The sequence below is a fragment of the Macrotis lagotis genome, chromosome 7 (genome assembly GCF_037893015.1).
Source record: "Macrotis lagotis isolate mMagLag1 chromosome 7, bilby.v1.9.chrom.fasta, whole genome shotgun sequence".
NCBI lineage: Eukaryota > Metazoa > Chordata > Mammalia > Peramelemorphia > Peramelidae > Macrotis > Macrotis lagotis.
This window is the reverse complement of record NC_133664.1, coordinates 153,855,114-153,878,984: the sequence shown is the minus strand read 5'-3', so window position 1 is coordinate 153,878,984 and position 23,871 is coordinate 153,855,114. Positions and strand designations below refer to the sequence as shown.

The window sequence follows — 23,871 nt, the reverse complement described above, 5'->3', positions numbered from 1 at the left end:
CTTTGGGTCTTTCATTTTTCAATACTTAGCATGGAATCTTAATTTCTGACTGAACTTACCCCCCCCCCAAAAAAAACCCTGTTCCTTAAGTTCTTCATACTGTTTTCTAGTTAAAAGTTCTGAGCCAGCCATGGACTTGCAATTGGGATTAAGGGACTTGCCCAGGGTCACACAGCTAATAAGTATTAAGAGGCCGAATTTGAACTCAGGTCCTCCTCATTCCAGGGCTGGTGCTCTATCTATTGAGTCACCTCACTGCTCTTAGCCATGGATTTCTAACAGATTCAATCATACTGAATGTAATAAGAAAATCATTCTAATGGTCTTATGCTGTTTCCTCTCCTGAAATTTTTTATATACATTCTTCTAACATTCATACTTGCAAGTTTTTTCTCCTAAAAGCAGTATGCCTTCATAAGAGGTGAGCATTTTCTTGTTTCAAGTGTTTTCCTTAGTTTCCCCCCCCCCCCTAAATTTTTAAAAAATTATTTAAGGCAATGGGGTTAAGTCACCTGGCCAAGGTCACACAGCTAGACAATTACTAAGTGTCTGAGGCCACATTTGAACTCAGGTCCTCCTGACTCCAGGGCTGGTGCTCTATCCACTGCTCCAACTAGCTGCCTCTAAGTGTTTTCCTTTTTAAAAAAATGAGTTTTCTATCTCTATTTTTGCATCAGTCATTTTTTTCTTCCCTTTGTAACAAAGAAAAGAATCAACTGATCAATGGAAAGAGCACAACTCTCAAGTCAGTAGCTACTCTGGGTCTACCCATGTGAGTTCAGGTACTTTGCTTCACTTCCCCAGGCTTTGGTTTCCTCATCTTTAAAATGAGGGGGTTGGATTAGATGATTCAGAGGTTTACCTAAGGTCCTGTGATCCCATGATACAACTGACTGTATCTCTCTTGTTCATGCTCTTAAAAACCACAGTGTTTTATACTCAGATTCATTTGATGTTTTATAATTATTTTTTCTCTTTAAGTCTATGTATAGAAATTTCATGCTGGGTAAGGAAGGGAAGTTGGAAATGAAGGTGATATAAAACCAAAACATATTAATAAAAAATAGCAAAAAAGGTCATAAATATCCTAGGAAGAAGTTTGCAAGACTAGATATGGAAAGAAACAACAAGGTAAAGAAAAGGGGGGAAGGGAAGGAACATTTGGATAGCATCCTTTGTGTCAGATACCAAGCTAAGTACTTTTAAAACAAATTTATCTCATTTGATATTTACAACATTCCTACATGGTAGGTCCTATTATCATTCCCATTTGACAGATGAGGAAACTGAGGCAAAGAGAGGTTTATGACTTGTACAGAGTCACAGAACTATGTGTTTGAGGCCAGATTTGAACTTAAGTCTCCTTGACTCCTGTTTCAGTGTGTGCTACCATTGCCAAAGAGAAAAGTATTCTGGTGAACAATTTAAAAAAATGATCATCTTGTTAGCTAATTTGGTCCACAGATTAATTAGACCACAGTTACAGAAAGCTCATCCTTCAGTTTTCTGGTGGGTTAGAATATTCTTTCCTCCTCCTAGCAGAAATTCATTCTTTTTATTTCTGAGGAATTCTAATTTTTCACGGTCATGTGGAGTTGAGTCTATCTTTCAAGGTATGAAGTTCTGATCCTAGCTTGACCTCATCTGAAACCTGAATAAGTGAGAGAGACACTTTAATATTCTTGTTCCTGATGCCTCACTTATGTAAACAGTCAATTTAGAGGAGATCTGGAGCTCCCCACCTTTTTTTGAATCATCCTCCACTGGCCAATTCCTCTCCCTGTATCTGGAGCCTATCCTTCTGGTTTCTTCTTTCCTATCTCTTATGGAGGTCTCTCTTTAGCAATGGGAGGGAAGGGCAGAGATGAGAGGATACCCAAGCTCAGAAGCACCTGCTAAATGGACAGAAAACTAGCTAGGAAGGAAAGAAGGCCAGAGTTCATCTATGCATGCAAATCTATTGACAAATGGCCCAGAAAGCTTTCTAAGTCTACAGGTTGTAGTTGACTAAGCTGTATCAGTGGTAGGGCTTCAATGCCAAAAATTCCCAATACCAACAAAATCATGAGTACAAACAAACAAACAAAAGCCAGTTAACTCCTTTTTCTTTTCATTGCCAAGATTAGGATTAGACTTCAACAAAGAATAGGCATTTTAAAAAAATCTCTCTCTCTTCCCTTTCATGATCAAATTTCTAAAGCTTGCCTTCACTTTCTCTCTTCTCATTCATTTCTCAACCAGTTCGGGTTTGGATTATAATCTTGTTCAGTTGTTTCAGTAGTGTCTGACTCTTTGTGACCCCATTTGAGTTTTTGGCCTTTTTTTTGGTGGAGATACTAGAATGGTTTGCCATTTCCTTCTCTAGCTCATTTTACAGATGAGGAAACTGAGGCAAACTAGCACAGCCAATTAAGTATCTGAGGTTGGATTTAAACTCAGGCCTAGGGCACCTCAACTTGACTTCAGGTCTAGGGCACTCCAACTCCCTGTGCTACCTTCATTAATCTGAACCTGTCCTCTCAGAAGGTTGTCAATAATCTCTTTGCTTAATCTCATAGCTTCTTTTCATCATTCAAAAGACTGAAGTCTACCTCCTCTTCTGAGATTATCTCTTTTTCTCAGTCAATCTCCTTTGCTGGATCTGATTATCCTCATCCATGCTCTGCTGACCAACCAATCTTCCCCAAGTCTCTTTCTTAAACCATTCACTTTTCTTTTTAGGGTTTTGCAAGGCAATGAGGTTAAGTGGCTTGCCCAAGGCCACACAGCTAGGTAATTATTAAGTGTCTGAGGCAGGATTTGAACTCACATCCTCCTGACTCCAGGGCCGGTGCTCTATCCACTGCACCACCTAGCCGCACCTTTTCACTTCTCTTTCTCTGATTTCCTTAGTTCTTGTGATTTCTAGGCTTACAACTTCTATCTGGTCCTTGTCTCTCTCCAGAGTTCAAGTACTATATCTCTAATTACACACTAGACCCTCAAACAAGATCTCATAGGTATCTCAAACTCACCACCTCTAAAACAATACCTTCTCTTTCCTACCAGGTCAATCTATCTTCCTAACTTCTCCATTATGGTTGAGGATGCCACCATTCTTTGAGGCATTCAGGTTCACAACCTAGGCATCCTCCTCTCATCACTTTTCTCATTATTCCCACATTCAAGATATGTCTTATTAATTTTATCTCTCTACATTTCTCATACCTCTCTATCTGTCCTCTTCCCTCCACTCACATGGCCAGCAATCTAGTTATGGCTCTGGTTGCTTCTCATCTGAACTATTGCCCTGGCCTTGGAATTATTCCAGTCTCTAATCTCTTTGCTCTCTAACCTCCTAATCTCTAACCACTCTCCACACAGCTGTCAAAAAATTCTAAAACATATCCTGACCAAATAGCTCCCCTGCTCAAGAGTCTTCAGTGACTCCCTGCAGCTTCTTTTCAAGATAAGATACAAACTCCCCTGGCATTTAAAACCCTTTCCACTCCAACTCCAATCTCTCTTCCTAGCTTGATCTCACATTTCTCTCCTTTCCCCTCCCTCCTCTTAACCATGTTCCAACCAAGCTGGCCAACTTGCTCTTCCTAGAACCTGACATTTCATCTCCTGTCTCTTTGCTTATGCAATCTGTGTACCTAAAATGCACCCCTACTTGCCTTCATCTCTATGCTTAGCTCTTTTTAGGACTCACTTTAAATGCCACCTTCCCCATGAAATTTTTCCTGATTCCCTTAATTGTTAGGGACACCCCCCCATTACTTTGTACATATTTTCAATACATATTTCGATTTTCTTTTTAGGTTTTTGCAAGGCAAACAGGGTTAAGTGGCTTGTCCAAAGCCACACAGCTAGGTAATTATTAAGTGTCTGAGACCAGATTTGAACCCAGGTACTCCTGACTCCAGGGCCGGCGCTTTATCCACTATGCCACCTAGCCGCCCCACCCCCCCTTGATTTTTAATGGAAATCTTTTACAAAAGAATTACATCTATTTTTTTCCTCTATCCAACTCCCTGATAATCCTCCCTCCTTAATAATATTTTTAAGAATGAGGATAATGAGAAGTCATAATGGATAAAGGTACCTTTCTTAATTTTAAAGAATTCAATAAGCTTTTCCTCACGCATCCTTAGACTATCCCTGCAAGGTGAGAGAAGATTAGGCCCATTTTTGAACTATATAATGTGAAAGAAGCATAGAATGTTTGTCACTCTGTCACACAAAAACACACACACACAAGTATCACAAAGACACAGACAGACACACAGACACACAGACACACAGACACACACACACACACACACACACACACACACAGATTCTGTAAGTGCTCTATTTGCTCAATTTGGTATACTATCTCCTAGATTCAGTTGCCTCTTTCCTTCTGGAGCTGTTATTCCTGAGTTACAGTCTTGCTTCTGGACCTCATTGGTACAAGGGAAGGAGAGCTTGGTCATTCAGGTTTCTCCATTGGGCAGCTAGCCAGGACCTCTCATGCATAATTTTCCTTTCCATAAAGTATTGGGAAGATTTCCAAAACACTTCCACTCCCACACCCATCCCTTTTGGGAGGACATGCCTCTCATCTTGAGGGAAGCCATGCTTTTCAAGGGATGGGAAAAACATACAATAATCTACCATTGCCAGAGTGTGCATGCAGAGAGGGCAACAAGCCTGCTAATTTTTCTGTTCACTCCTTTTCTTTTGAAATAGCAGAACCACCCCTTTCATTTTTCATAGCTGGGCATATTTAGTATTCAACATGCAATCCTGGGTTGATAGGATCTATGGGGAAAGCAATAAACCAACCTAAAAAAGAAAACCTGTTTCTTTCCTTCCTTTCGGCTATACAGGCCAGTCTGAGCTCTTGACCATCTGACCATACTAGACCCATTCAGTCCCAGCAGCAGTGGGAATAGAAAAAGGCCGATTGACTGAGCCCAGACACCTGCCTGATTGTTTGTGTTCTTTTGGTTAAAAGGCTGGCCTACATCACACAAGTGTGATCCATTGCTAGTAACCCAAAGCAACCTGACTGCTTTCAGCATTGTTTTCCCTATGGGCTTTGTAACAAAGGACTTCAAGATTTCACACTTGGGTCCTTCTTAGCTCTGGCTAGCTCAAGGAAAGACATCTACATGCAAGATAATTGATGTTAACTGTAAAAAACAGGAGGTCCAAACATTCAGAAGCCTGGAAACCTAAGCAATAGGAATGCCTGTTTGAGGCTATCCTCCTAGATAGCAATCTATTAATAGCCTTTGTATTAAAGAAGTATTTTTTAACATTGATTTTTGCACTTGGCTTTTCTTATTGAACATGGTAGCTGATTCTGATTTTACCAGTTATTTCCTCTCTGCTGAGAAATAATTAATTTACTTTCATATTATGTTGCTGAGTTTTTGTCATTTTTAGCAACTTCTAATTTTCTCTTTCAAAGGTTTTTCTCAAACAAGATCTCCCAGGAAAATGCTGAAATTTTATGAAAGAATCCATGATACTATATCCAATGATTCTAGGAGTTTTAAGATCAAGTGAGGTATAAAATAGGGATATAAAAGCTCACCTATAGTGGACTCTGGAAGCATGGAAGATGTAATGAAATCCAAACAAAAGAAGGATTCCTTATTGATGGTGACTCCAAAAGTTCTAATTTGCAGATGGCATGGTATTAATCATATTAACTTCTGGAATACTACAAAGCATCCCCTGTAAAAATCATAGAAACATGGTCTAACTATCTACACTAGAAAAATAAAGTGGATGAACAAACATATTGCCCAGATTGTGACAAAAAGCTAGACAGACTAGGTGCAGTATACAGAAAACAATCTGGGATCAGAATTTAGAAGTAGGAGGAATATACAGCATTTGGGAAATACTGAATTGCTTTTATTAATGCTAAACTCCTTGTTGCCAAAAAAAAAAAGACCTTTTCTTTTACCATCAATATTCTCTTGATGATAAGTGCTGAGTTAAGATTTTTTTGTTTTTGTTCTGCTTCTTTTAAGTCATTACTTTGCTCCTGTGATAATATTGCTTAATCTACTTTAAGGTGACCCTATTGCCATAGGAGAGAGCTTCACATCTCACTCCATATGTCAACCCTTTCCCTGGGTATGGAGCTTTTTTTTAATGTGCTGATTTATTATTTCTTTCTTTAAATATCTAGTTTTTTTCCTTTTAAAAATGTCCTTCTTTCCTCTTCTTGGGTAAGAAGAAAAATGAAAATAAACACCACAAGCAATCGAGAGGAAAGATTTAAAATGGTAAAGAATAAACATATAGAAGAGGCTTGTGGGTATGAAACATTGTATATAATACCAGTTTTTTGGGGCTAGGGATGATAGGGGATATTGATCAGTTTTACTGATTTTTACCCCTCCTCTTCTTTTGCTAAATAAAACCAAAAAAACTTTTTTAAGAGATAGTTCTCAGAGAGGGAAGCAGGGAGAGAGGGATATTAGGAGAGTCAGATGATATAAAAATAAAAGCTATCAATAAGGGCAGCTAATGGCACAGTTGATAAAGAGTGTCAGATCTGAATCAGGAAGCTAAATCTAGTCTCAATCACTTTGTGACGCTGGGCAAGTCATATACCCTGTTAGCCTCAGCTTACCCCTGTCAAAAATGAGCTAGAGAAAGTAATGGCCAATTACTCCCATTATCTTTTTTAAGAAAATCCTAACGGGGTCACAAAGACTTGGACACAATTGAAACAACTGAACAACAAATGATCTCAAAAGATGTCTGCCATTGTGATGAAAGCTAAAAAGTAATTCAAATTGAACAAGGATTCCCCCCAAATTGGGAAGTCCCCTAGATGCTCCTAATTGCAGATGGTATTATAATGATTGCTTCAAGTTCTACATCAGGGTACCTTGGAAGACAGCTGTAATGACTCAAGGTAGTTTTGTTTATCTGTCCACAGAAGAAGGACCAATGGATAAAGGATGTACATCATTGTCCAGATTACAATATGTATTTGTTTGGTTAATTTACTATAGAACTTCTTCATTTTTATCTATTTCTCCATCTATCAATGTATATACATGTATATCTATTTTCTCTCTCTAAATATATATTATATATATATATATATTTGGAATAGACAAAATGGGTCTGGAACTAAATAAAAGGAGAGAATAATGGATTCTCTTTGAGGAATTTCAAAGCTCATTTAATGATCCTGAGGAACCCATGAAAACAAAGATCCACATTTTAATGCTTGTTAATTGATTGACAAAAACATTCTCCTGATGTTTAAAAGATTAATATCCTACAGAGACAAAGGTGGGTGTAAATAGATTGAAACATATAATCCATGAAGAATTCTGAAGAACAAGAGAAAATAGAACATTAAGGAACAGTATGATAGGAAAAGAAGACAGTTATGGTGAGGGAAAAGGATGATACACAGGTAGCCAGAGTGCTCTACTAGTACTCATGAAATGTTACAAGAAAATGAAATAGGTCTCTAGCACGTTGCATTGACCAACATGTTATATTACAGGGGACATGAAGAAGAATCACCTAGGATGCCAGGCAAAGATGGATTGTAATCTGCATTATGGTAAGGAATTCCCAAATAGGATCACAGATCCATTCGAACATTGATACATAGCTGGGAATCATGGAATAGCACAAACTCAGAAGAATCAAACTTTCAAATGATTCAAATGACAATAGAAAAACGTAGTACATGGTACATGTTACCACCAATTAGTGAAAAGGGATTTAAAAGGCATTGCTAAGGATATGTTTGATGGAAAAGAAGATGGGTCAGTTTATGTTGTAAGAACGAGAGACAATCATAAATCATGTTGAAAGATTTATAGGAAGGCTTACACAGGATTGGATACTCATTTAAAAGGTAACTGTCTTTCTTTGTAATCCCCATGTTTAAAACATATATAGAAGATGTATGTTATACATAGAAAATACTTAATAAAAGCTCATTGACTGATTCTCCAAGGAGGATTTAAGGAAAATCCATGAGCAAGAATCATATAGTATGAGGTAAGGAAAGCTTGAATTCACCAAAGTTTCAAAGGGTAAGGATTTTTTAATCTATTAATCCAAAAGTAAAGTTATACAAATTATTTAAGCTCATGGAAAAAAATTCTAGGGTATCAACTTGAATTTAGGATAATGAGAAAAGTACTCCCCCTCATAAATAGTTCTAATCTTTTTGAGAAAATCTATCCCTCACCTCCAGTTGTAATTGGGTAAAGTCATAGATGACCACTATTAAGCAGTGTTTATTTTGCCTAGGCTTTCAGAAAGCTGAGATAATTCTTCATTTGGAATATCTAAATTAGATTTTACAGTCCTTTGGTCTAATGAGGGTTTGTTAATCACTCTACTACTGTTCTTATGTATATACATTTCTGATGTTGAGATATCAGGCTAATGAAACTGCTTGTGAAGGTGAGGGAGAATTCTCCATGTTTCTTATTCAGAACCAATATCCCCTTAAGCATAACCATGGAACAGTATTTTTTGCAATTACTGAGGAATGCATTTTGCTAAAGAATGTTAATTTTCTTATTGTCAGCAACTCAGCCAATTAAATAGTTAAGCTACTGAATTAAGATTTTAAAGGTACTTTATGGGTTCATCCTCTTACCTTAATTTGCCTGGTTAAACCAGCAAAAATGGGTGCTTATCAATCTCCACCCAGAATCTTAAAACTGTTGCTAGCCCTTTTCACTATTTAATCACTCTTTCAAGTCAAAAAGTCCACCCTTGGGGCAGCTAGGTGGTGTAATGGAGAGAGCACTGGCCCTGGAGTCAGGAGTACCTGAGTTCAAATCCGGCCTCAGACACTTAGTAATTACCTAGCTGTGTGGCCTTGGGCAAGCCACTTAACCCCATTGCCTTGCAAAAACTAAAAAAAAAAGGCCACTCTTATTTCTAAACAATTTTTCCTGCATCATTTGCTCTCATTCCATCCTTTGTGGAAAGGAAGATCTTCAAATTAGCATTCTCCTTATAGATTTGATTTGAATTCTGCCTCTGACAATTATGAGCTATAAGGCTGTGGACAAGTCATTTAATATCACTTCAAGCCTCAGTTTTCTCATTTGTAAAATGGGGACTATAATACCTACTAGAATTTAGTTTATAGAATTTTTGTAGAGATGATGCATGTGAAACTCCTTAAATCCTTAAGGCATAACCCAAATACCAGTTACTACTATTAAGAAACCCAATTCTCTTAACTGTTTCAAAGCATCTATTTTCCATCCTTTTGAACATTTTTGTTCCCATTTTCTAGGTTTGCCCACAGTAGATGTTCATCAATATTTGTAGAATTCAAGTCAATCTGTTGAGTTTTTACAAATCTTTTTAAAAAATGTGGAGATTGAAAATTGGAAATAATAAATTAAACAGCTTAAATTTATAAAGGATTCCTTCTTTGTTCCTAATGTCCCATGCTTCTACTACTATTTACTACATTAATATTTTACTAATAAGATTACACTGGTAATTCATTTGACTTGTGATCACTCAAATTCCTCCAACTCTTTTTACATGCCCCCTGCCATCCTTATCTCTCATTTGTGGATTTAAAACATAGTGCCCTATTTTTTGTCCCTATGTTAAACTTCACTCTATTTTTGAAGGTCTATTTCTCTAATTTCCTATCATCTAGGGCATCAGCAGTGCTGACTCTAGCCAAATATAATGAGCATTTCTTTCCATTCCTTCCTTCAGGTCACAGATAAAGATAATAGATAATAATTACAGGACTCATTCCTACATTTGTATTGCTGTTGGGCCTATGGAAAGACACTTTTTGAGTGTGACCCACTCAGTTGGTTGTGTACCCTCTGAATTAAAGAATGAACTGGAGTCCTATGTCTTCCCAGCTTCCCTATTAATGTCCATGATGAGGACAGCATGGGGAAAGAACCAAAGCCTTACTCTGAAGAGCAAATGTAGGACATCTATTAACTTTTCATTGTCTATAGTCAGTGTTTCTATCATGAAAGGAAATTCAATTGATCTAAAAATGATTAGTTCTTCAGTAAAGCATTTGAATTTCTTACTACCAAAATCCTGTGGCTACAAATTGATTGATTTATTCCATTATCTTTCCAGGAATGCTGTTCAGCATAATGGTTTATAATGATCAAGGTCATTTTTATTTAAATTTCTCCCCCACTCCCAATAGAGACCCTTTTTTTTTTTGTCTTCATACTTCCTTCACAAGTCCCAAAGTTTAGGGTTGTTTCTGTAATAATGTCTCCCAGTTTCCTTAGCATCTTGGAATATGTATATCATTATACATGGAACAGGGAATACCTTTTGAAGATACTTTTCAAACATTTCCTTTTCTGCTCTAATTAGTTCTTCCTGCTCTAGTCAACCAATTAAAGTAAAATTTTTTGTGAAGATAGAGGTGAAAAAATTGCACTAACCTTTACATTTTCACAGACATTTGTAATTTGCTTTCTTTCAAAGTAGTGACATTTTCCTTGATTATCTTTGGCTTACACACAAATGCACAGTTTTTTTTTTGTGTTATCCATTATCCGTGTGAGTGTCCATCAGAGATATGCCTCCATGATTTATGCCAGAGAAAGTTTCAGTACCAATTAAGAGTCCCAGTCTTAGTTTCCCTCAGTAGAGGAGCCTCCATTATGAGAGTGGTCTCTATTGCCCAGGGGATCAATACTTATTCTCTGTAATGAGGCTCCCTTTTTCTCATTGGGGAAAAAATGCTTATGGAATTTTTGGATTAGGACTAGGGACTTGATTTCATTGGTATAGGTTTCTTCCCAGATGGGGAAACTACCTCTACCAATGCAGATCAGAATTAAAAATAATAAGTTACAGTTTTAGAAAACTAGCTGGAGCACACTGAGATTAAAAGACATACCCAGAGTAAAACAGTCAGTATATGTTAGAGATAAGACTTCAACCCAGGTCTTCCTGGTTCTCAGGTAGGTCTCTCTCCACTGTGCCACTCTGATTTTCATATGGAATTTTGGTGTTATTATGTAACAAGGGAAAACATAAGTTGGCTATATAATTAAAGAATATTTTTCTAATTCCTTTACTTGGGCATCATTAACTTTTCCAGGAAGGGGAGAAAAAAAATTTTCTATATCATGAAAATAAGACTTTTAAGTCATTTCTTTCATTCTAGCTTTGAATTTTGGGCCATCATTCTGATTTTCCTTCTTTTCTCCTGATTCTTCTAAATCTGTGGACATGATGCCTAACCTAAATGTTTCACCATGAGGGCAACAAGGAATATGGGTGCAAAGACAAGCAAAGAGTTCGGTGTTTCCAGAACCCAGTGACTCACCATGGTTTATCCCTTGATGCTTTTGAAGAAAAGACTGTGTGCTGTTTGCTACTGGAGGTAAGTAGATTGTCTTTGGGCGTTTTGAATGGCTTTGCGTTGCTGCTGACAGGGTTATGGCCGCTGATACAGGATTTTGCTTTCACTGGTAGCAGTGATGTCCTGGAATTGGAGGGTGGTGATGCTGGAGAGGAAGAAGGTTTACACATCGAACTGTGTCTTCTTTCTGGAAAGGGAAGAAAGGACAGAATTCAGCTGTGGATGTTTAGTAGGGGAATAATTCCTTTTCTTTTACTCCTCCTACCTACACACACTCATAGACAAGTCATGTACATATATAAACATACACATTCCACAGATAGGAAATTCCTCTCTTTGCCATGTGCAAATTACTGAAGTTTCAGTCCTAATTACTCTTGCCAATTGCTCTTATCTGCCAATTGGCAATTATTAAATATCAAATTCCTCTTTCAAACTGCATTCCAAATTAACTGCAACATTCTCAGGGGAGAGGCACATAGATATTTATACAAGGACATTCTCCTTAATACGAACTCATCATGACCATAACCACAAAACTGAAAAAATAGAGTACTAGACATTAGCTGGTCTCAGTTAATAAACCAACTTCTGTAAATCTTAACCTAGGAGTCTAGGAGTTAGAAAGTTATGACCATAGGGTAATAAGCATGAATACCCTGTCAAAAATGATTAGAAATGGAAAATTCGGACAAAATTCTTAAATGTCAAGAGAAACAAAAAGCAGGACAACACAAAGAGCATTTTACCAAGAGATATCGGAGGTTTTTTTGGACTGAAGACAAACCATTAATTATGTTACTTTCACCTTCACTGTTATGGTGCCATTTTGGATTACATGGATGCAATGATGAAAAAAACATGCCAATAGGGTTTCTGTGCCAGAGTGCCACAGATGGCAATTACATCTGACCCAAGATTCTCAACTCTTGGGCAAAATTCGTGGCAATAACACAACAGAAAATGTTGGTTGGAGAGATAGCTGTTTCAATTTTTTTTTTTTTGTCTTAATGGTCATTAGGTCTAAGAGATGTTGACTGGGATACCAGCACTCCAAACCAGTAAATCACAAGATGAACATATAAGTGTGCAAGTAGAATACAATAAAGGTAGAGATGGATGATTTCTTAATTTTGAAAGGTATCTTAAAAATATAGAATAACAGTAGTATCAAACTCAAATAGAAATAGATGCCTTCTTTCTGTGGGATTAAAAAATGGTAAATTATATTTTTATTTATTTTCTTAAATGTCTCCCCTTATTACATTTTAATCTGATTTATGCAAACTGGAGTTTTTTTCCCCCTAATCTACAGTCTCTGTATTTGACACCTCTGGAGTAAGACATACATTTTTGGACAAGACCAATGTGGGAATGTGTTTTGCTTGACTTTGCATATACATTAAAACAGCTTTGATTTTTCTTTTCTTTTTCTTTTTTTTTCAATTGATGGGATATAAGAAGGAAAGAAAACAAATAACTATTAAATAAAAAGGTAGCATGGTGGAGAGGAAAACATTAAATAATAACACTAAACAATGGCCCATGGGCATGAAGGGCTGTTGTGGATGACCTATTAGGGTGAAAGAGAATGATGTACCAGTTCTCTTTCTACCTGACCTACTCCAAAAAATATAGACAATTTTTCTCTAGTTAGAAGAAGCCTCTAGTACACAGAATTAGAAGAAAAAGAAAGATTAACTAGGAGGTCAACTAGCCTGGGTGCCTAGCAGATAGGGTGCTAGGCCTGAAGGTAGGAAGACTCATCTTCCTGAGTTCAAATATGGCCTCAGACATTTACTAGCCTCTGACTCTGGCCTCAGACACTTATTAGTGCCCCTGGGCAAGTCATTTAACTTAGTTTGCCTCAGTTTCCTTATCTGAAAAATGAACTGGATAAGGAAATGAAAATCTTCCAATGTCTTTGCCATGAAAACCCAAATGGGGTCACAGAGAGTCAGACATTTCTGAAAAATGACTAAACAACTAATCTAGAACCATCTAATGACAACAATTAATGGCCTAGTGCTTTCCTGTGCTTCCTCACATTGATGAGGAGGAGGGTCAGGCAGCCATTCTCAAAGAGATACTACTCCTATTTTTGATAATAACAATAATAATATTATTATAATAATAGTTAACACATTGCTTTAAGGTTACAAAGTGCTTTACATGTTATCAGATTTGATCTTTTTAACTACCCTGGGAGGTGGATGCTATTATTATTCTCATTTTATACATCAGAAAGCTGAGGCCCAGAGAGGTTAAGTTACTTGCCTGTAGAAAGTAGCTAGTAAGTCTCTGAGGCAGAATTCAAACTCAGGTCTTCTTGTCTCAAAAGTACCCTAAACTATTGTCATGTGGAAGATATGTATATATACAAATGTTATAAATACACTAGCTATGAGAATTGGGAGGGTAGATGGGTTATTTTCTTTAAAAACTATGGCTATGACTTGGAATTGCTCTGGAATAACTGTTTAGAATTGTATGGAAGAATCTCAGAAATGGGAAGAGAACTCAGCAAACATCTACTCTCAGCAGTGTCACACCAAGAATCCTTCTTACAATATTCCTAAGAAATATACAGGATAGTAGAATGAACTCTGGATATGTCAAATCCTATTTCTACTACTTATTATCCCATGCCTCAATTTCCTTCTCTGTAAATCTAAAATTCGATGAATGCAACTATGAAGACCCCTAATGAGGTGAAACCTATTCTACTTTCAAAGGCAATTCAATCTACTTTTGGAGAGCTCTTGACCTTGTTGACCAATATTTTCCTTACACTAAACTGAAATCTGCTTCTTTGGAGTTTCCAACCTTTAGTCCTCATTGTATTTTTCAAGCTGTGTGCCCTTTTTGCTTGGCCCTTAGATCATTCTAAATTTAGTACTATCAACACTGTTTTTATATGATCAGTCACTACAACATTTCACCATTAACCTTTTAAAATGAAATATAACAAACCTCCTGCAAAATTGAGTTAAGGATTATGCCATAGGTTCCCCAACAGGTTGAATGAGATGAGGATGATCATGGATCCTGACTTGATGGATTCATGATTGTAAATACCACTTTGATAGATCCATTGGCATGTTATCCTTGGCTGGATTTCCCTTCCTTGAAGTCTATGGGCATTTAAAATACTAAAAATGCTGGTCAGCAGCTCATTCATCCATATAATAAACATTTATTAATCCCTTGCTAGTGTGTTCAATATACAATGATAGGCACCAAGGGAGGTACAAAGATAAATAAAACATAGCCTCTGTCCTTAGAGAGTTTATTATCCATGAACTATTGGCAAACCTTCTCTTGCCCCCCCCCTTCTGTTCATTCTGAATTTTTCATCAGCATTCTTTTCTGCTCCCAGAATCTTTAAATCAGGACCCTCATATATCATAAAACATTAAAAATTTTTGAATAATAAGAAAAAGATAAAGATCTTATCTTTCTTCCATATTCAGCACTGAAGACTCAGACCAAAGATGTTTCTGCAGCACCCTGTGCCAAGATCAACTACTCTTCAACAAGCATGTGATACTTTCTTCAAAATCCAGGCTAATTTCAGAGCTCACCTCTAATTAGTGTTTCCCAGATACATAAACACTCAGAATAATCTCTGTAAAGTTAAGTTTCCAAACATGGGTCCTAATCAGCTAGGTGATTTAGTGAAGAGAGCACAAGATTCAAAGTCAGGAAGGTTAGCCTCAGACACTAACTTTTTTATGTAATCCTGGGCAAGTCTGCCTGCCTCAGTTTCCCCAAATGTAAATAGGATTAATAATAGCACCTACTTCCTGGGGTTGTTGTGAGGATCAAATGAGATCATATTTAGCACAATGCCTTACACAGAGTAGGTGCTTAATAACTGTTTGATCCCTTCCTTCCTTCTCCCTTCCTCAATCATCCTAAGAGCCACTTAGAGTTGTCATTACCTCTCAACCTTAGTGCTGGCTTACTGGTAATTCTCACTTAAAAGTTTTGGAGTCTTTTCTCTATCTGTTTATCCAAACAAGCATTTTCAAAAGTACTAATATCTCATTCAAACTCATAGTTTGTAGGAACATAAACAGCATATGAGTGAAAGACCAAGATGGCGGCAGACCAAGAAGATGGCTCATTGGAGTCCATGGAAAATTTCCAATACTGCTTCTAAAAAGACCAACCACCATCAGCAGACTGTTAATGTTTTACTTTCAGCTCAACAAGGGGTTGTAGCAGCCCATTTTTTTGTGTGTACTATCTCACTGGCTGTTTGCATATTTGGTATGTTTGGATTTTGAATTGCCACAAGTAAGTGATTGGTAAATGATTAGCCAGGCTATTTCTTAATTGACAGCAGTGATATGGTCAATTTTGTTGCAAGAAGGATGCTCTTATATAAGGGATAGACTTTAATACTCAGTTATCTGTCACCAAAAGTATTCTTGGTGATGGCTACAGAAGAGAATACTGGTGAGTTGGAGATATCATGGATTGTGATGACAGATCAAAGAGGAGGGCAAGTCCGGAGCTATTATTAGCTAATTTTTTACCTCAAATCTCACTGCCTGAAAGAGACATTTCCTGATCCCCCTCAATGTAAGGGTCCTTCCTTTTGAGATTACCTTCATTTTACCCTGTATGTATCTTATATGTGTGAACTTGTTTGCAAGTTTTTTTCTCCTATTAAAATGTGATCACCTTGAAGGCAAAGAGTGTTTTTGCCTTTAGCACAGGACTTGGCAAATAGTAAAAGCTTAATAAATTCTCACTGACTTATACCAGGAGTTATGGCATCAAATATGCTCAGATCAATAATTTCAGTGGCAGGGTGTCAAAGATAGCAATGACACTTGACATAGACAGGATCCCCAAATCTTGGGCAACATTTACAGTAGTAACACAACAGAAAACATTGGTCAGAGGGATGACTTATTTTCAATACTCTTTTTTTTGGCCTTGATGGCCATGAATTCAATAAGGTAGACTGAAGAGATGATGACTGAGATACCAGCACTCCAAAATAATACTCCACAAAATGAACACAGCAGCATAGCTGGCATTGGTAAATGATAAGCCAGGCTATTTCTTAATTGAGGTTATAGCCAATTTAGTTGCAAAAAGGATGCTCTTACATAAAGGACAGACTAATACTCATATACCTGCCATCAAAAGAATTTTTTGGTAATGGTGAAATAAGAGAATGATGGTGAATAGGAGACATTCTGGATCATAATGACAGATAGATCAGAGGGGAGGAGGATCCCACAGATCACCTAAGGAGATGTGATGGGGCAGTTGCAAGTGTGGGAGTGGAGTGAGAGCTGGAAGAAGGGCTTGGGGAGGAGGGCAGTCATTTTAAAACTAATTATTATTGTTAACTAGGTATTAAGGCCAATTGTTTCCATGGTACCATAGGATTGTAAATGCTATTATCACCCTCTGAATTTTGGCACCCTGGAAGAAAACCTGGCTGAATTATTTTTTTCCTCCTCCTTCTTCTTCTTCTTCCTTCTTCTTCTTCTTTTAGGATTTTGCAAGGCAATGGGGTTAAGTAGCTTGCCCAAGTCCACACAGCTAGGTAATTATTAAGTGTCTGAGGCTGGTTTTGAACTCAGGTACTCCTGACTCCAGGGCTGGTGCTCTATCCTCTGTGCCACCTAGCTGTCTATCTATCTTCTTTAAATATCTTTATTACAAGGGAATGATCACTGAGCTGAAGTATATGTAAGAGATATGACTATGGTACAAAAACAAAGGAGATTAATTTTTAAGAATGAAAGAAATACAGTATCTATGGCAAGAAGTGGAGATCCATGGTTTCATGTGCCACATGAAGAAAATGAAACAGGTAATTTCAAAGAACTTCAAGAGAGCCCCATGGCCTTTAGTGGCAAGCAGCCCCATACTAAGGTATTTCTCAGACACATTTATGAAACTTCTTTCCTTAAGTAATTCTTTTTTTAGTCAAGAGATCACAGGATCAGAGATTCAGGGATGGAATGATGTCTGATGCCACTGAGTCCATCTCAGTTGTAGTCCTCAATGTCATGAAAGTTAACCCTAAAATATGTTACCTTGCTCAGCACCTGTGATTTCATCTACTTGGGGAACCACAAGCCTTAAGCAGTTTCCTTTGGCACAAAGAGATTATATAATTTGTTTAGGGATAAAGTATTAGGAGTACAGTTGGAATCCATTTCTTTTCTTTTACAAGTCAAGCTCTCTCTCCACTAAGCCAAACTGCCCCCACCATCAAAAACAAGGTAAAAATTCTCCCAGGCAAAACTGTGATGTAGGCCCACTTTGACATTCATTTCCTTGTCACCATTCTTCCTGGTTATATCTCCTCCCACATAGTTCCCAAGACTCTCAATATATTCAAATTCCCTTTTCTTCCCCTTTCAGCCTACTCTTTAATCCACATTAAAGTATAGACTATGGTCATGGGCAGAGAATTTAGAGTTAACAAGGCGACTTTTGAAATGATCTATTCCAACCCTCTCATTTGACATGAGTAATCTGAGGCCCAAAGAGGTTGTGACTAATAACAGCTTGGTGTGCTACCTAGCATGAGTAAAATGGGGATCCCAACACCCAAACTGCCTTCTTTACAGAGTGATGAAGATGCTTTGTAAACTCAAACACTATAGAATTAGGAGTCACTCTTGCAATTATTATCATTACTACCTGTCTCAGAGATATCTGCATTTTCAAAAAAAGAAGAAGAAGAAGAAGAAGAGACTCCATACTTGCTGGCTTCATTTTTTTATTTTTGGCCTTGAGGCCTTCCTAGGACTCCTGAAATTAGTCCAATCCTTTTTCAGTCTTAAAGCTCTGTTGGCTTTCGTAGTCTTGCTGGCTCTATCCCCATGACAACCAAAGGTGGCCAAAAGGGAAAACGACAGCAAAATGTTCACTTTCCAAACACATCACTAACTAGAATGAACCTGTGAAAAACCAGCAAAGGAAGAAGAAAACAGCCTAGGGCTGCAACCACCCATACCAATGTCATAATCAGTTACTATGTCTTGGGAGGAAAGCATATGTGGGACTCTAATCCTCTCTCCCAGAAGCAAAGAAGAGTGGTTTCAGTCCCTGAGGGGCTCAGCCACCAGCTCTTCTTCCCACTCTCCTAAAGGTTTCTTGCTACTCCATATCAATAATTTTGAGTATAAAACTGCTTGTCCCTGAGGAATGGAGGAGAATTCAAAGTTATCTGTGGCCTCAATCCTTTTCATAATGGACTGGATGTGAGTCCAGGTGGCAAGGAGTTAATTTCTAAGTGGCACTAATCTTCTCTGGATAGAGTTCAATTCCTTTGCTATCTCCCCCATACCCATTTTCTAACTGGATTAGCCCACACCTGAATTTTATCATCAGGTACCACTGCCAATAAAGCATGTACAAAACTGGCTACTTTTGATTTTATTCTCTTAAGTTGTCCATTCACATAGCATGGTTAAAACTAGCCCCCAAATCTTAATCCCTAAGAATTTGAAAAGTATCATTAAACTATCTTTTATTAAGTAATAGTGACATCTAGTCCTTAGAGAGGATGTAGAATAGGTAGGTTGGGGCTTCACAGGATAAAGTAGTCCTTCTTTGTTTGTTTGGTTTTTGCAAGGTAACAGGGTTAAGTGACTTGCCCAAGATCCCACAAAAAGGTAATTATTAAGTATTTGAGGTCGGATTTGAACTCAGGTCCTCCTGACTCCAGGGCAGGTGCTCTATTTACTGTGCCACTTAGCTGCTCACCTGGTCTAGTCCTTCTTGACATCTGGACTTGGGAGTCAGGAATAACTAGGTTTGAATTCTGCTTTAAACACTGGCTGTGATACCCTGGGAAACTCATTTGATGACTCTGGGCCTTTCTTCATCTACAAATAAAAGAGATTGAATTGGATGACCTCTAGAGTTCCAGTCAGCTCTAAATAAAGGATGCTATAATCTCTACAGCTGCATTTGACACTAATAAGAGTTTTCTCCAGGAAACTCTTTCCTTTCTGAGTTTTTTGACCTGTCTGACCATTCAATCTGTTTTGCTGGATCATCATTTATATCCTCCCCACTAATTGTGGAGTATACCCCAAGGCTCTGAACTGGGATCTCCTTTTCTCTTTTTTTTGCTTTCTCACTTGGTGACCTCATCACCTCTCATGGGTTTAATTATTACTTCTATGCAGATGATTCCCAAATTTATGAATCCAGCCCTCATTTCTCTTCTGAGTTCTAACCCTGATTTAATAATGATCTATTGGATGTTTTGAATGTCATATATCATTCCCTCACTTTCCTTCTAGTCACCCAATTCTGTAATCTTTGGAGTTATATTCAGCTCTTTAGTCTTCCTCCACCCCACACAGCCATCAGTTACCAAGATTCAATATTTAAAATCTCTCACTTTAAAATTTAAAATCCATTTTCTTCTCTTCATTCACACATGACCCTCATGTAGTTCAGATACCTATCACCTCTCAAGAGTATAATTGTGGGGGTGGCTAGGTGGCGCAGTGGATAGAGCACAGGCCCTGGAGTCAGGAGGACCTGAGTTCAAATCCAGCCTCAGACCCTTAATAATTACCTAGCTGTGTGGCCTTGGGCAAGCCACTTAACCCCATTGGCTTGAAAAAAAGAAATTTAAAAAAAGAGTATAATTGTTGTTGTTCAGTCTTTTTAGTTATGTCTGACACTTCATGACTCCATTCGGGTTTTTCTTGGCAAAGATATTGGAGTGGTTTGCCATTTCCTTCTCTAGCTCATTTTACAAATGAGGAATTGAGGTTAGTGACTTGCCCAGGATCACACAAGCTAGTAAATGTCTGAGGCCAGATCTGAACTCAGGAAGAGGAATCTTCCTGATTCCAAGCAAGTGTTCTGACCCAGACTGCACCACCTAGTTGTACAAGAGGTTTCCCAGATGAAAGGAATTGCAGGTTTCATCAAAAACACTACCATATTTTGTATATGCTATTTCTCTATGTCCACACTGGCTTCTCTGACAGAGGTGCCATACATAGCTCCTTGAGGATGGGACTATTTCTTGTTAGTGTTTGTCTTCCCAATATCTATATAATATCTACTATGTTTCTCTTTCAAAGTAGGTTTTTAATAAATGTTTGCTGAATGACAAAAAAAATCTGCAAAATGCCTTGTAGGTTGGAAATCTTATTAAGAGGAAAAACTCTAGCTTTGAAGGATTTGATTGGCAGAGTAGATAGAGGTCTTCTAGAACTGAGCTCAAATCCATTCTCAGACAATCCCCAGCTATGTGACCTTTGAGAATTACATAATCTGTTAGCCTCAGTTTCCTCAGTTTACCACCCCCTCATGATAAATAAGTACTTTAAGGAAGTACTTTAGAAATGTCATCTAATATTATCCTTATATTAGATGGGGGGAGGGGAGGAGTAATTATTTTCTCCATTTTAGAAATGAGGAAACTGAGGCAGGCAGAGTGATTTGCCCAGAGTCATGCAGCTAGAATGTATCTAAGAAGGGATTTAAACTCAAATCTACCTGACCTAAGGCCCAGAAATTCATCTCCACTGAATCACCTGTCTCTACTATTATTTTTAGAAAAGTAGTTTTAAATGCATAAAATGCAGGAGATAACCAAAAATAAAATTAGTGAAATTAAAGATGTATTTTCTTTTCCCCATCCAAATTCACAGACTCCCTGAAATCTATATAGGCGCTGAAGGTCCAGGAAGCCCTGCTCTGCTCTCTGGAGAGCCAGACACAAAAAGCATGCATTGCAGGCAGGAAGCAGCTGCTGATAGCAGAGATGGTACTGATCAGTGTAAGAGTTAGAAAGACCTGGGGTTCACGTCTCCCCTCAGACACCTATGGACTGAGTGACCCTAGGAAGTCACTTGAGCCCTCAGGAGTCACAGACAACTCTCTAAAATTATAAACTTTGGAAGCAAGGGCTGATCTATATTGTTACAAGGAAATTCTTATCAGAAGCTCTTTACTCAGATGAAATCAGTCAGTGTCACTTAAAAAAAAAAGCCAGCTTTCAGAGTGCATTTAAAATGATTAAATTTACAAGAATTCAATCCAAACAGCTTCTTGAGGACACATGTATTTAACAAAGTGATCCACATCTGAACATGGCAACTTGTTTCAAATGAGGTAATCTATGTAAAACACTTTGCAAAACTATTAGCTATTATTATTTGTGGACAGTGGTTAGATACTAGGCTTGAAATCAGGGAATTCCTCTTTTCTGAGTTCATATCTGGTTCAGATAATTACTAGTTATGAAATCATGGGCAAGTCACAGTAGCCCTGTTTGCCTCAATTTCCTCATTTGTAAAATGAGTTGGAAAAGAAAATGGCAAACTATCTAGTATCTTTGCCAATAAAATCCTAAAATGAGGTCATAAAGAGTCAGATATAATTGGTACGACTGAAAACAAAACAAATTATTTATTATGATTTCATCTCTTAAAAAAACAGGTACTTTTTCATCCTACAGTCTCCAGGTAGGTAAACTCAAGCCCATAAAGAAAAAGAAACTGAGAACATCCCAGAGCTTTCTGCCCAATAGAATATACCTTGGGCAACTATACAGATATGCTTTTTGGCTGTGGTTGAACCCTTCTGGACAGAACCATTTCTATTCTCTGCAAGGTTTCTGCTTTTGAAAACAGGAAGTTGTCTTAAAGTACTTTAGGGTGTGGCTGTACTCAGTCAACACCTCCTTACAAATGCAAACAGCAGCATAGAAAAAAGTCTAAATTATGTCAATGAGAATAATGCTTCACAGCTGGACTTTCAATTTATTTTCTCTTTTCAACCCAAGTCTAGGAGAAGGCTAAAAATTAGAAAGGGTGATAGTTATCTATTGCCTATCATCTTGCTACAAAACCCTTGTTATTGCAATAATCTAGTTATACATGTGTGTTGGTACCTGTGAGAAACAAGATTATAGCTAAAAACCAGGAGGTACATCCTAATTTTTTTTCTCGTTTACCCTCTCCGCTGTATGGTGAAAAAAAATGGGTATGGTGATCAGTCACCCCTAACTTGAAAAGCTAATTTTCCCAATCCATCCACCAGTAAGTCTTATAATAAACTGGGCTGGGCTGGGAAGTCTATGAACTAAACATATGGAAAGAAAACTCACTCCCTGGTTTCAAGGACTTCCATAATCTAGATAAAGCAAAGATGGGGAGGTGGGGGATGAGAATCCCAAAGAAATATATGAATTAGTGTGCTATGAGCTAAGCATCTGAATGCTAAATTGTAACACAAGTAAATAAAGTAATTAAGAAAGGTTTCTGGATGTGTGAAAAGTGCTTTAAAATATTTCCACATCACATTCCGCATCCTATTCAAGATTAAAAGATCCTCCGTAGGGAATCTATAGTTCTAGATTTACCCCTTTGCTTTAGACCGCCCATAGATCCTTCTCTCTCTCTCTGGAATAGTCTCACTGCAGAAGCTCCTAATTGCTGAATGAACACTTAACCAGACAGCAGCATGCCCTTGAGTGGCAGGCTCTCTTGTCAACACACTTCAGCAGGTCCCAAATAGTCCAGTTACACAAAGCAAAGAAACACTTCACTCATAGAACATGGCATCCCCAGTGGGACAGTCTTTGCCTTTCAGCCGAGTAGGCTAAGACACTGAGAAATTAAGTTCACAGCCTACTGGGGATGTTTCCTGACGCCCATCCTAGTGCAATGACCTGTAGACCACACTGCCTCCCTCTTAAGTCACCCCAAGTGGACCAGAAAATGTTATAACTCACTTCTTCCATGTGCTCTTGATCTCTCCATCTGTCTTCTGGTCAGAAACAGAAAAAGCACATTAAAGGCAGAGTGACTGTGGCTGCTTCCTGATCCTGGCAGGTCTGATTGGGGTTTTCAATCATTTAGTCAGTCCATAAGCATTTATTTATTAAGGTTTACTATATGACAGACACTTTGCTAAGTGGAGTCACACATGTGAAGTCTGGTTAGGCAGTCCTGCAACCTTAGAAATTATTTGTAGTTATCATGTTTTAAAGCAATTCCTTTCCACAGACCAAAAACCCCTCACCATACTGACCCAATGCTTTCCTCCTCTTGGCTGCTTGTGGCTTTATAATCTCTCTTCGGATGCATGCATTTTGACAGAAACACTAGGTTATGCTAGTTTTAGTAATAAAAATGATGATGATGATGATGATTATAGAAGATCTGGGTTCCAGTACCAGTTTTATCACCTGTGTGACCTTGAGTAAGTAACTTCTTTGGATCTTAGTATTAGATATTAGACTAGATAACTATAAATGCATGATCGCTAAGGTTCCTCATGGATAGACGGCAGGCTTCATAGGCTAGTTTTATGCACTTTGAGGTCTCTAAATCCTAGTTGGAGACTGCTAAGTGGTACTTTTAGACAAAGTTGGCCTTGGAGTCAAGAAAACCTAGTTAAGATACTTACTAGCTATGTGACCCTGGGCAAGTCACTTAACCCTGCCTCAGTTTCTTCAGCTATAAAATGGAGATAATAATAATAAGCACCTA

At 37.8% G+C, this 23,871-nt stretch overlaps 1 protein-coding gene across 10 annotated transcripts in view; it reads right to left on the bottom strand.

The window, feature by feature from the left end:
- The window catches only part of ATXN7L1 (ataxin 7 like 1), a 267,712-nt gene that overhangs the window by 52,772 nt on the left and 191,069 nt on the right, over positions 1–23,871 (bottom strand). For 8 of the 10 annotated variants that reach the window (XM_074193956.1, XM_074193946.1, XM_074193947.1 and 5 more), the window contains one exon: positions 11,324–11,546. In XM_074193956.1, coding sequence (XP_074050057.1) covers positions 11,324–11,546 — 223 coding nt within the window. The other 2 variants (XM_074193950.1, XM_074193949.1) reach the window with 2 other exon arrangements.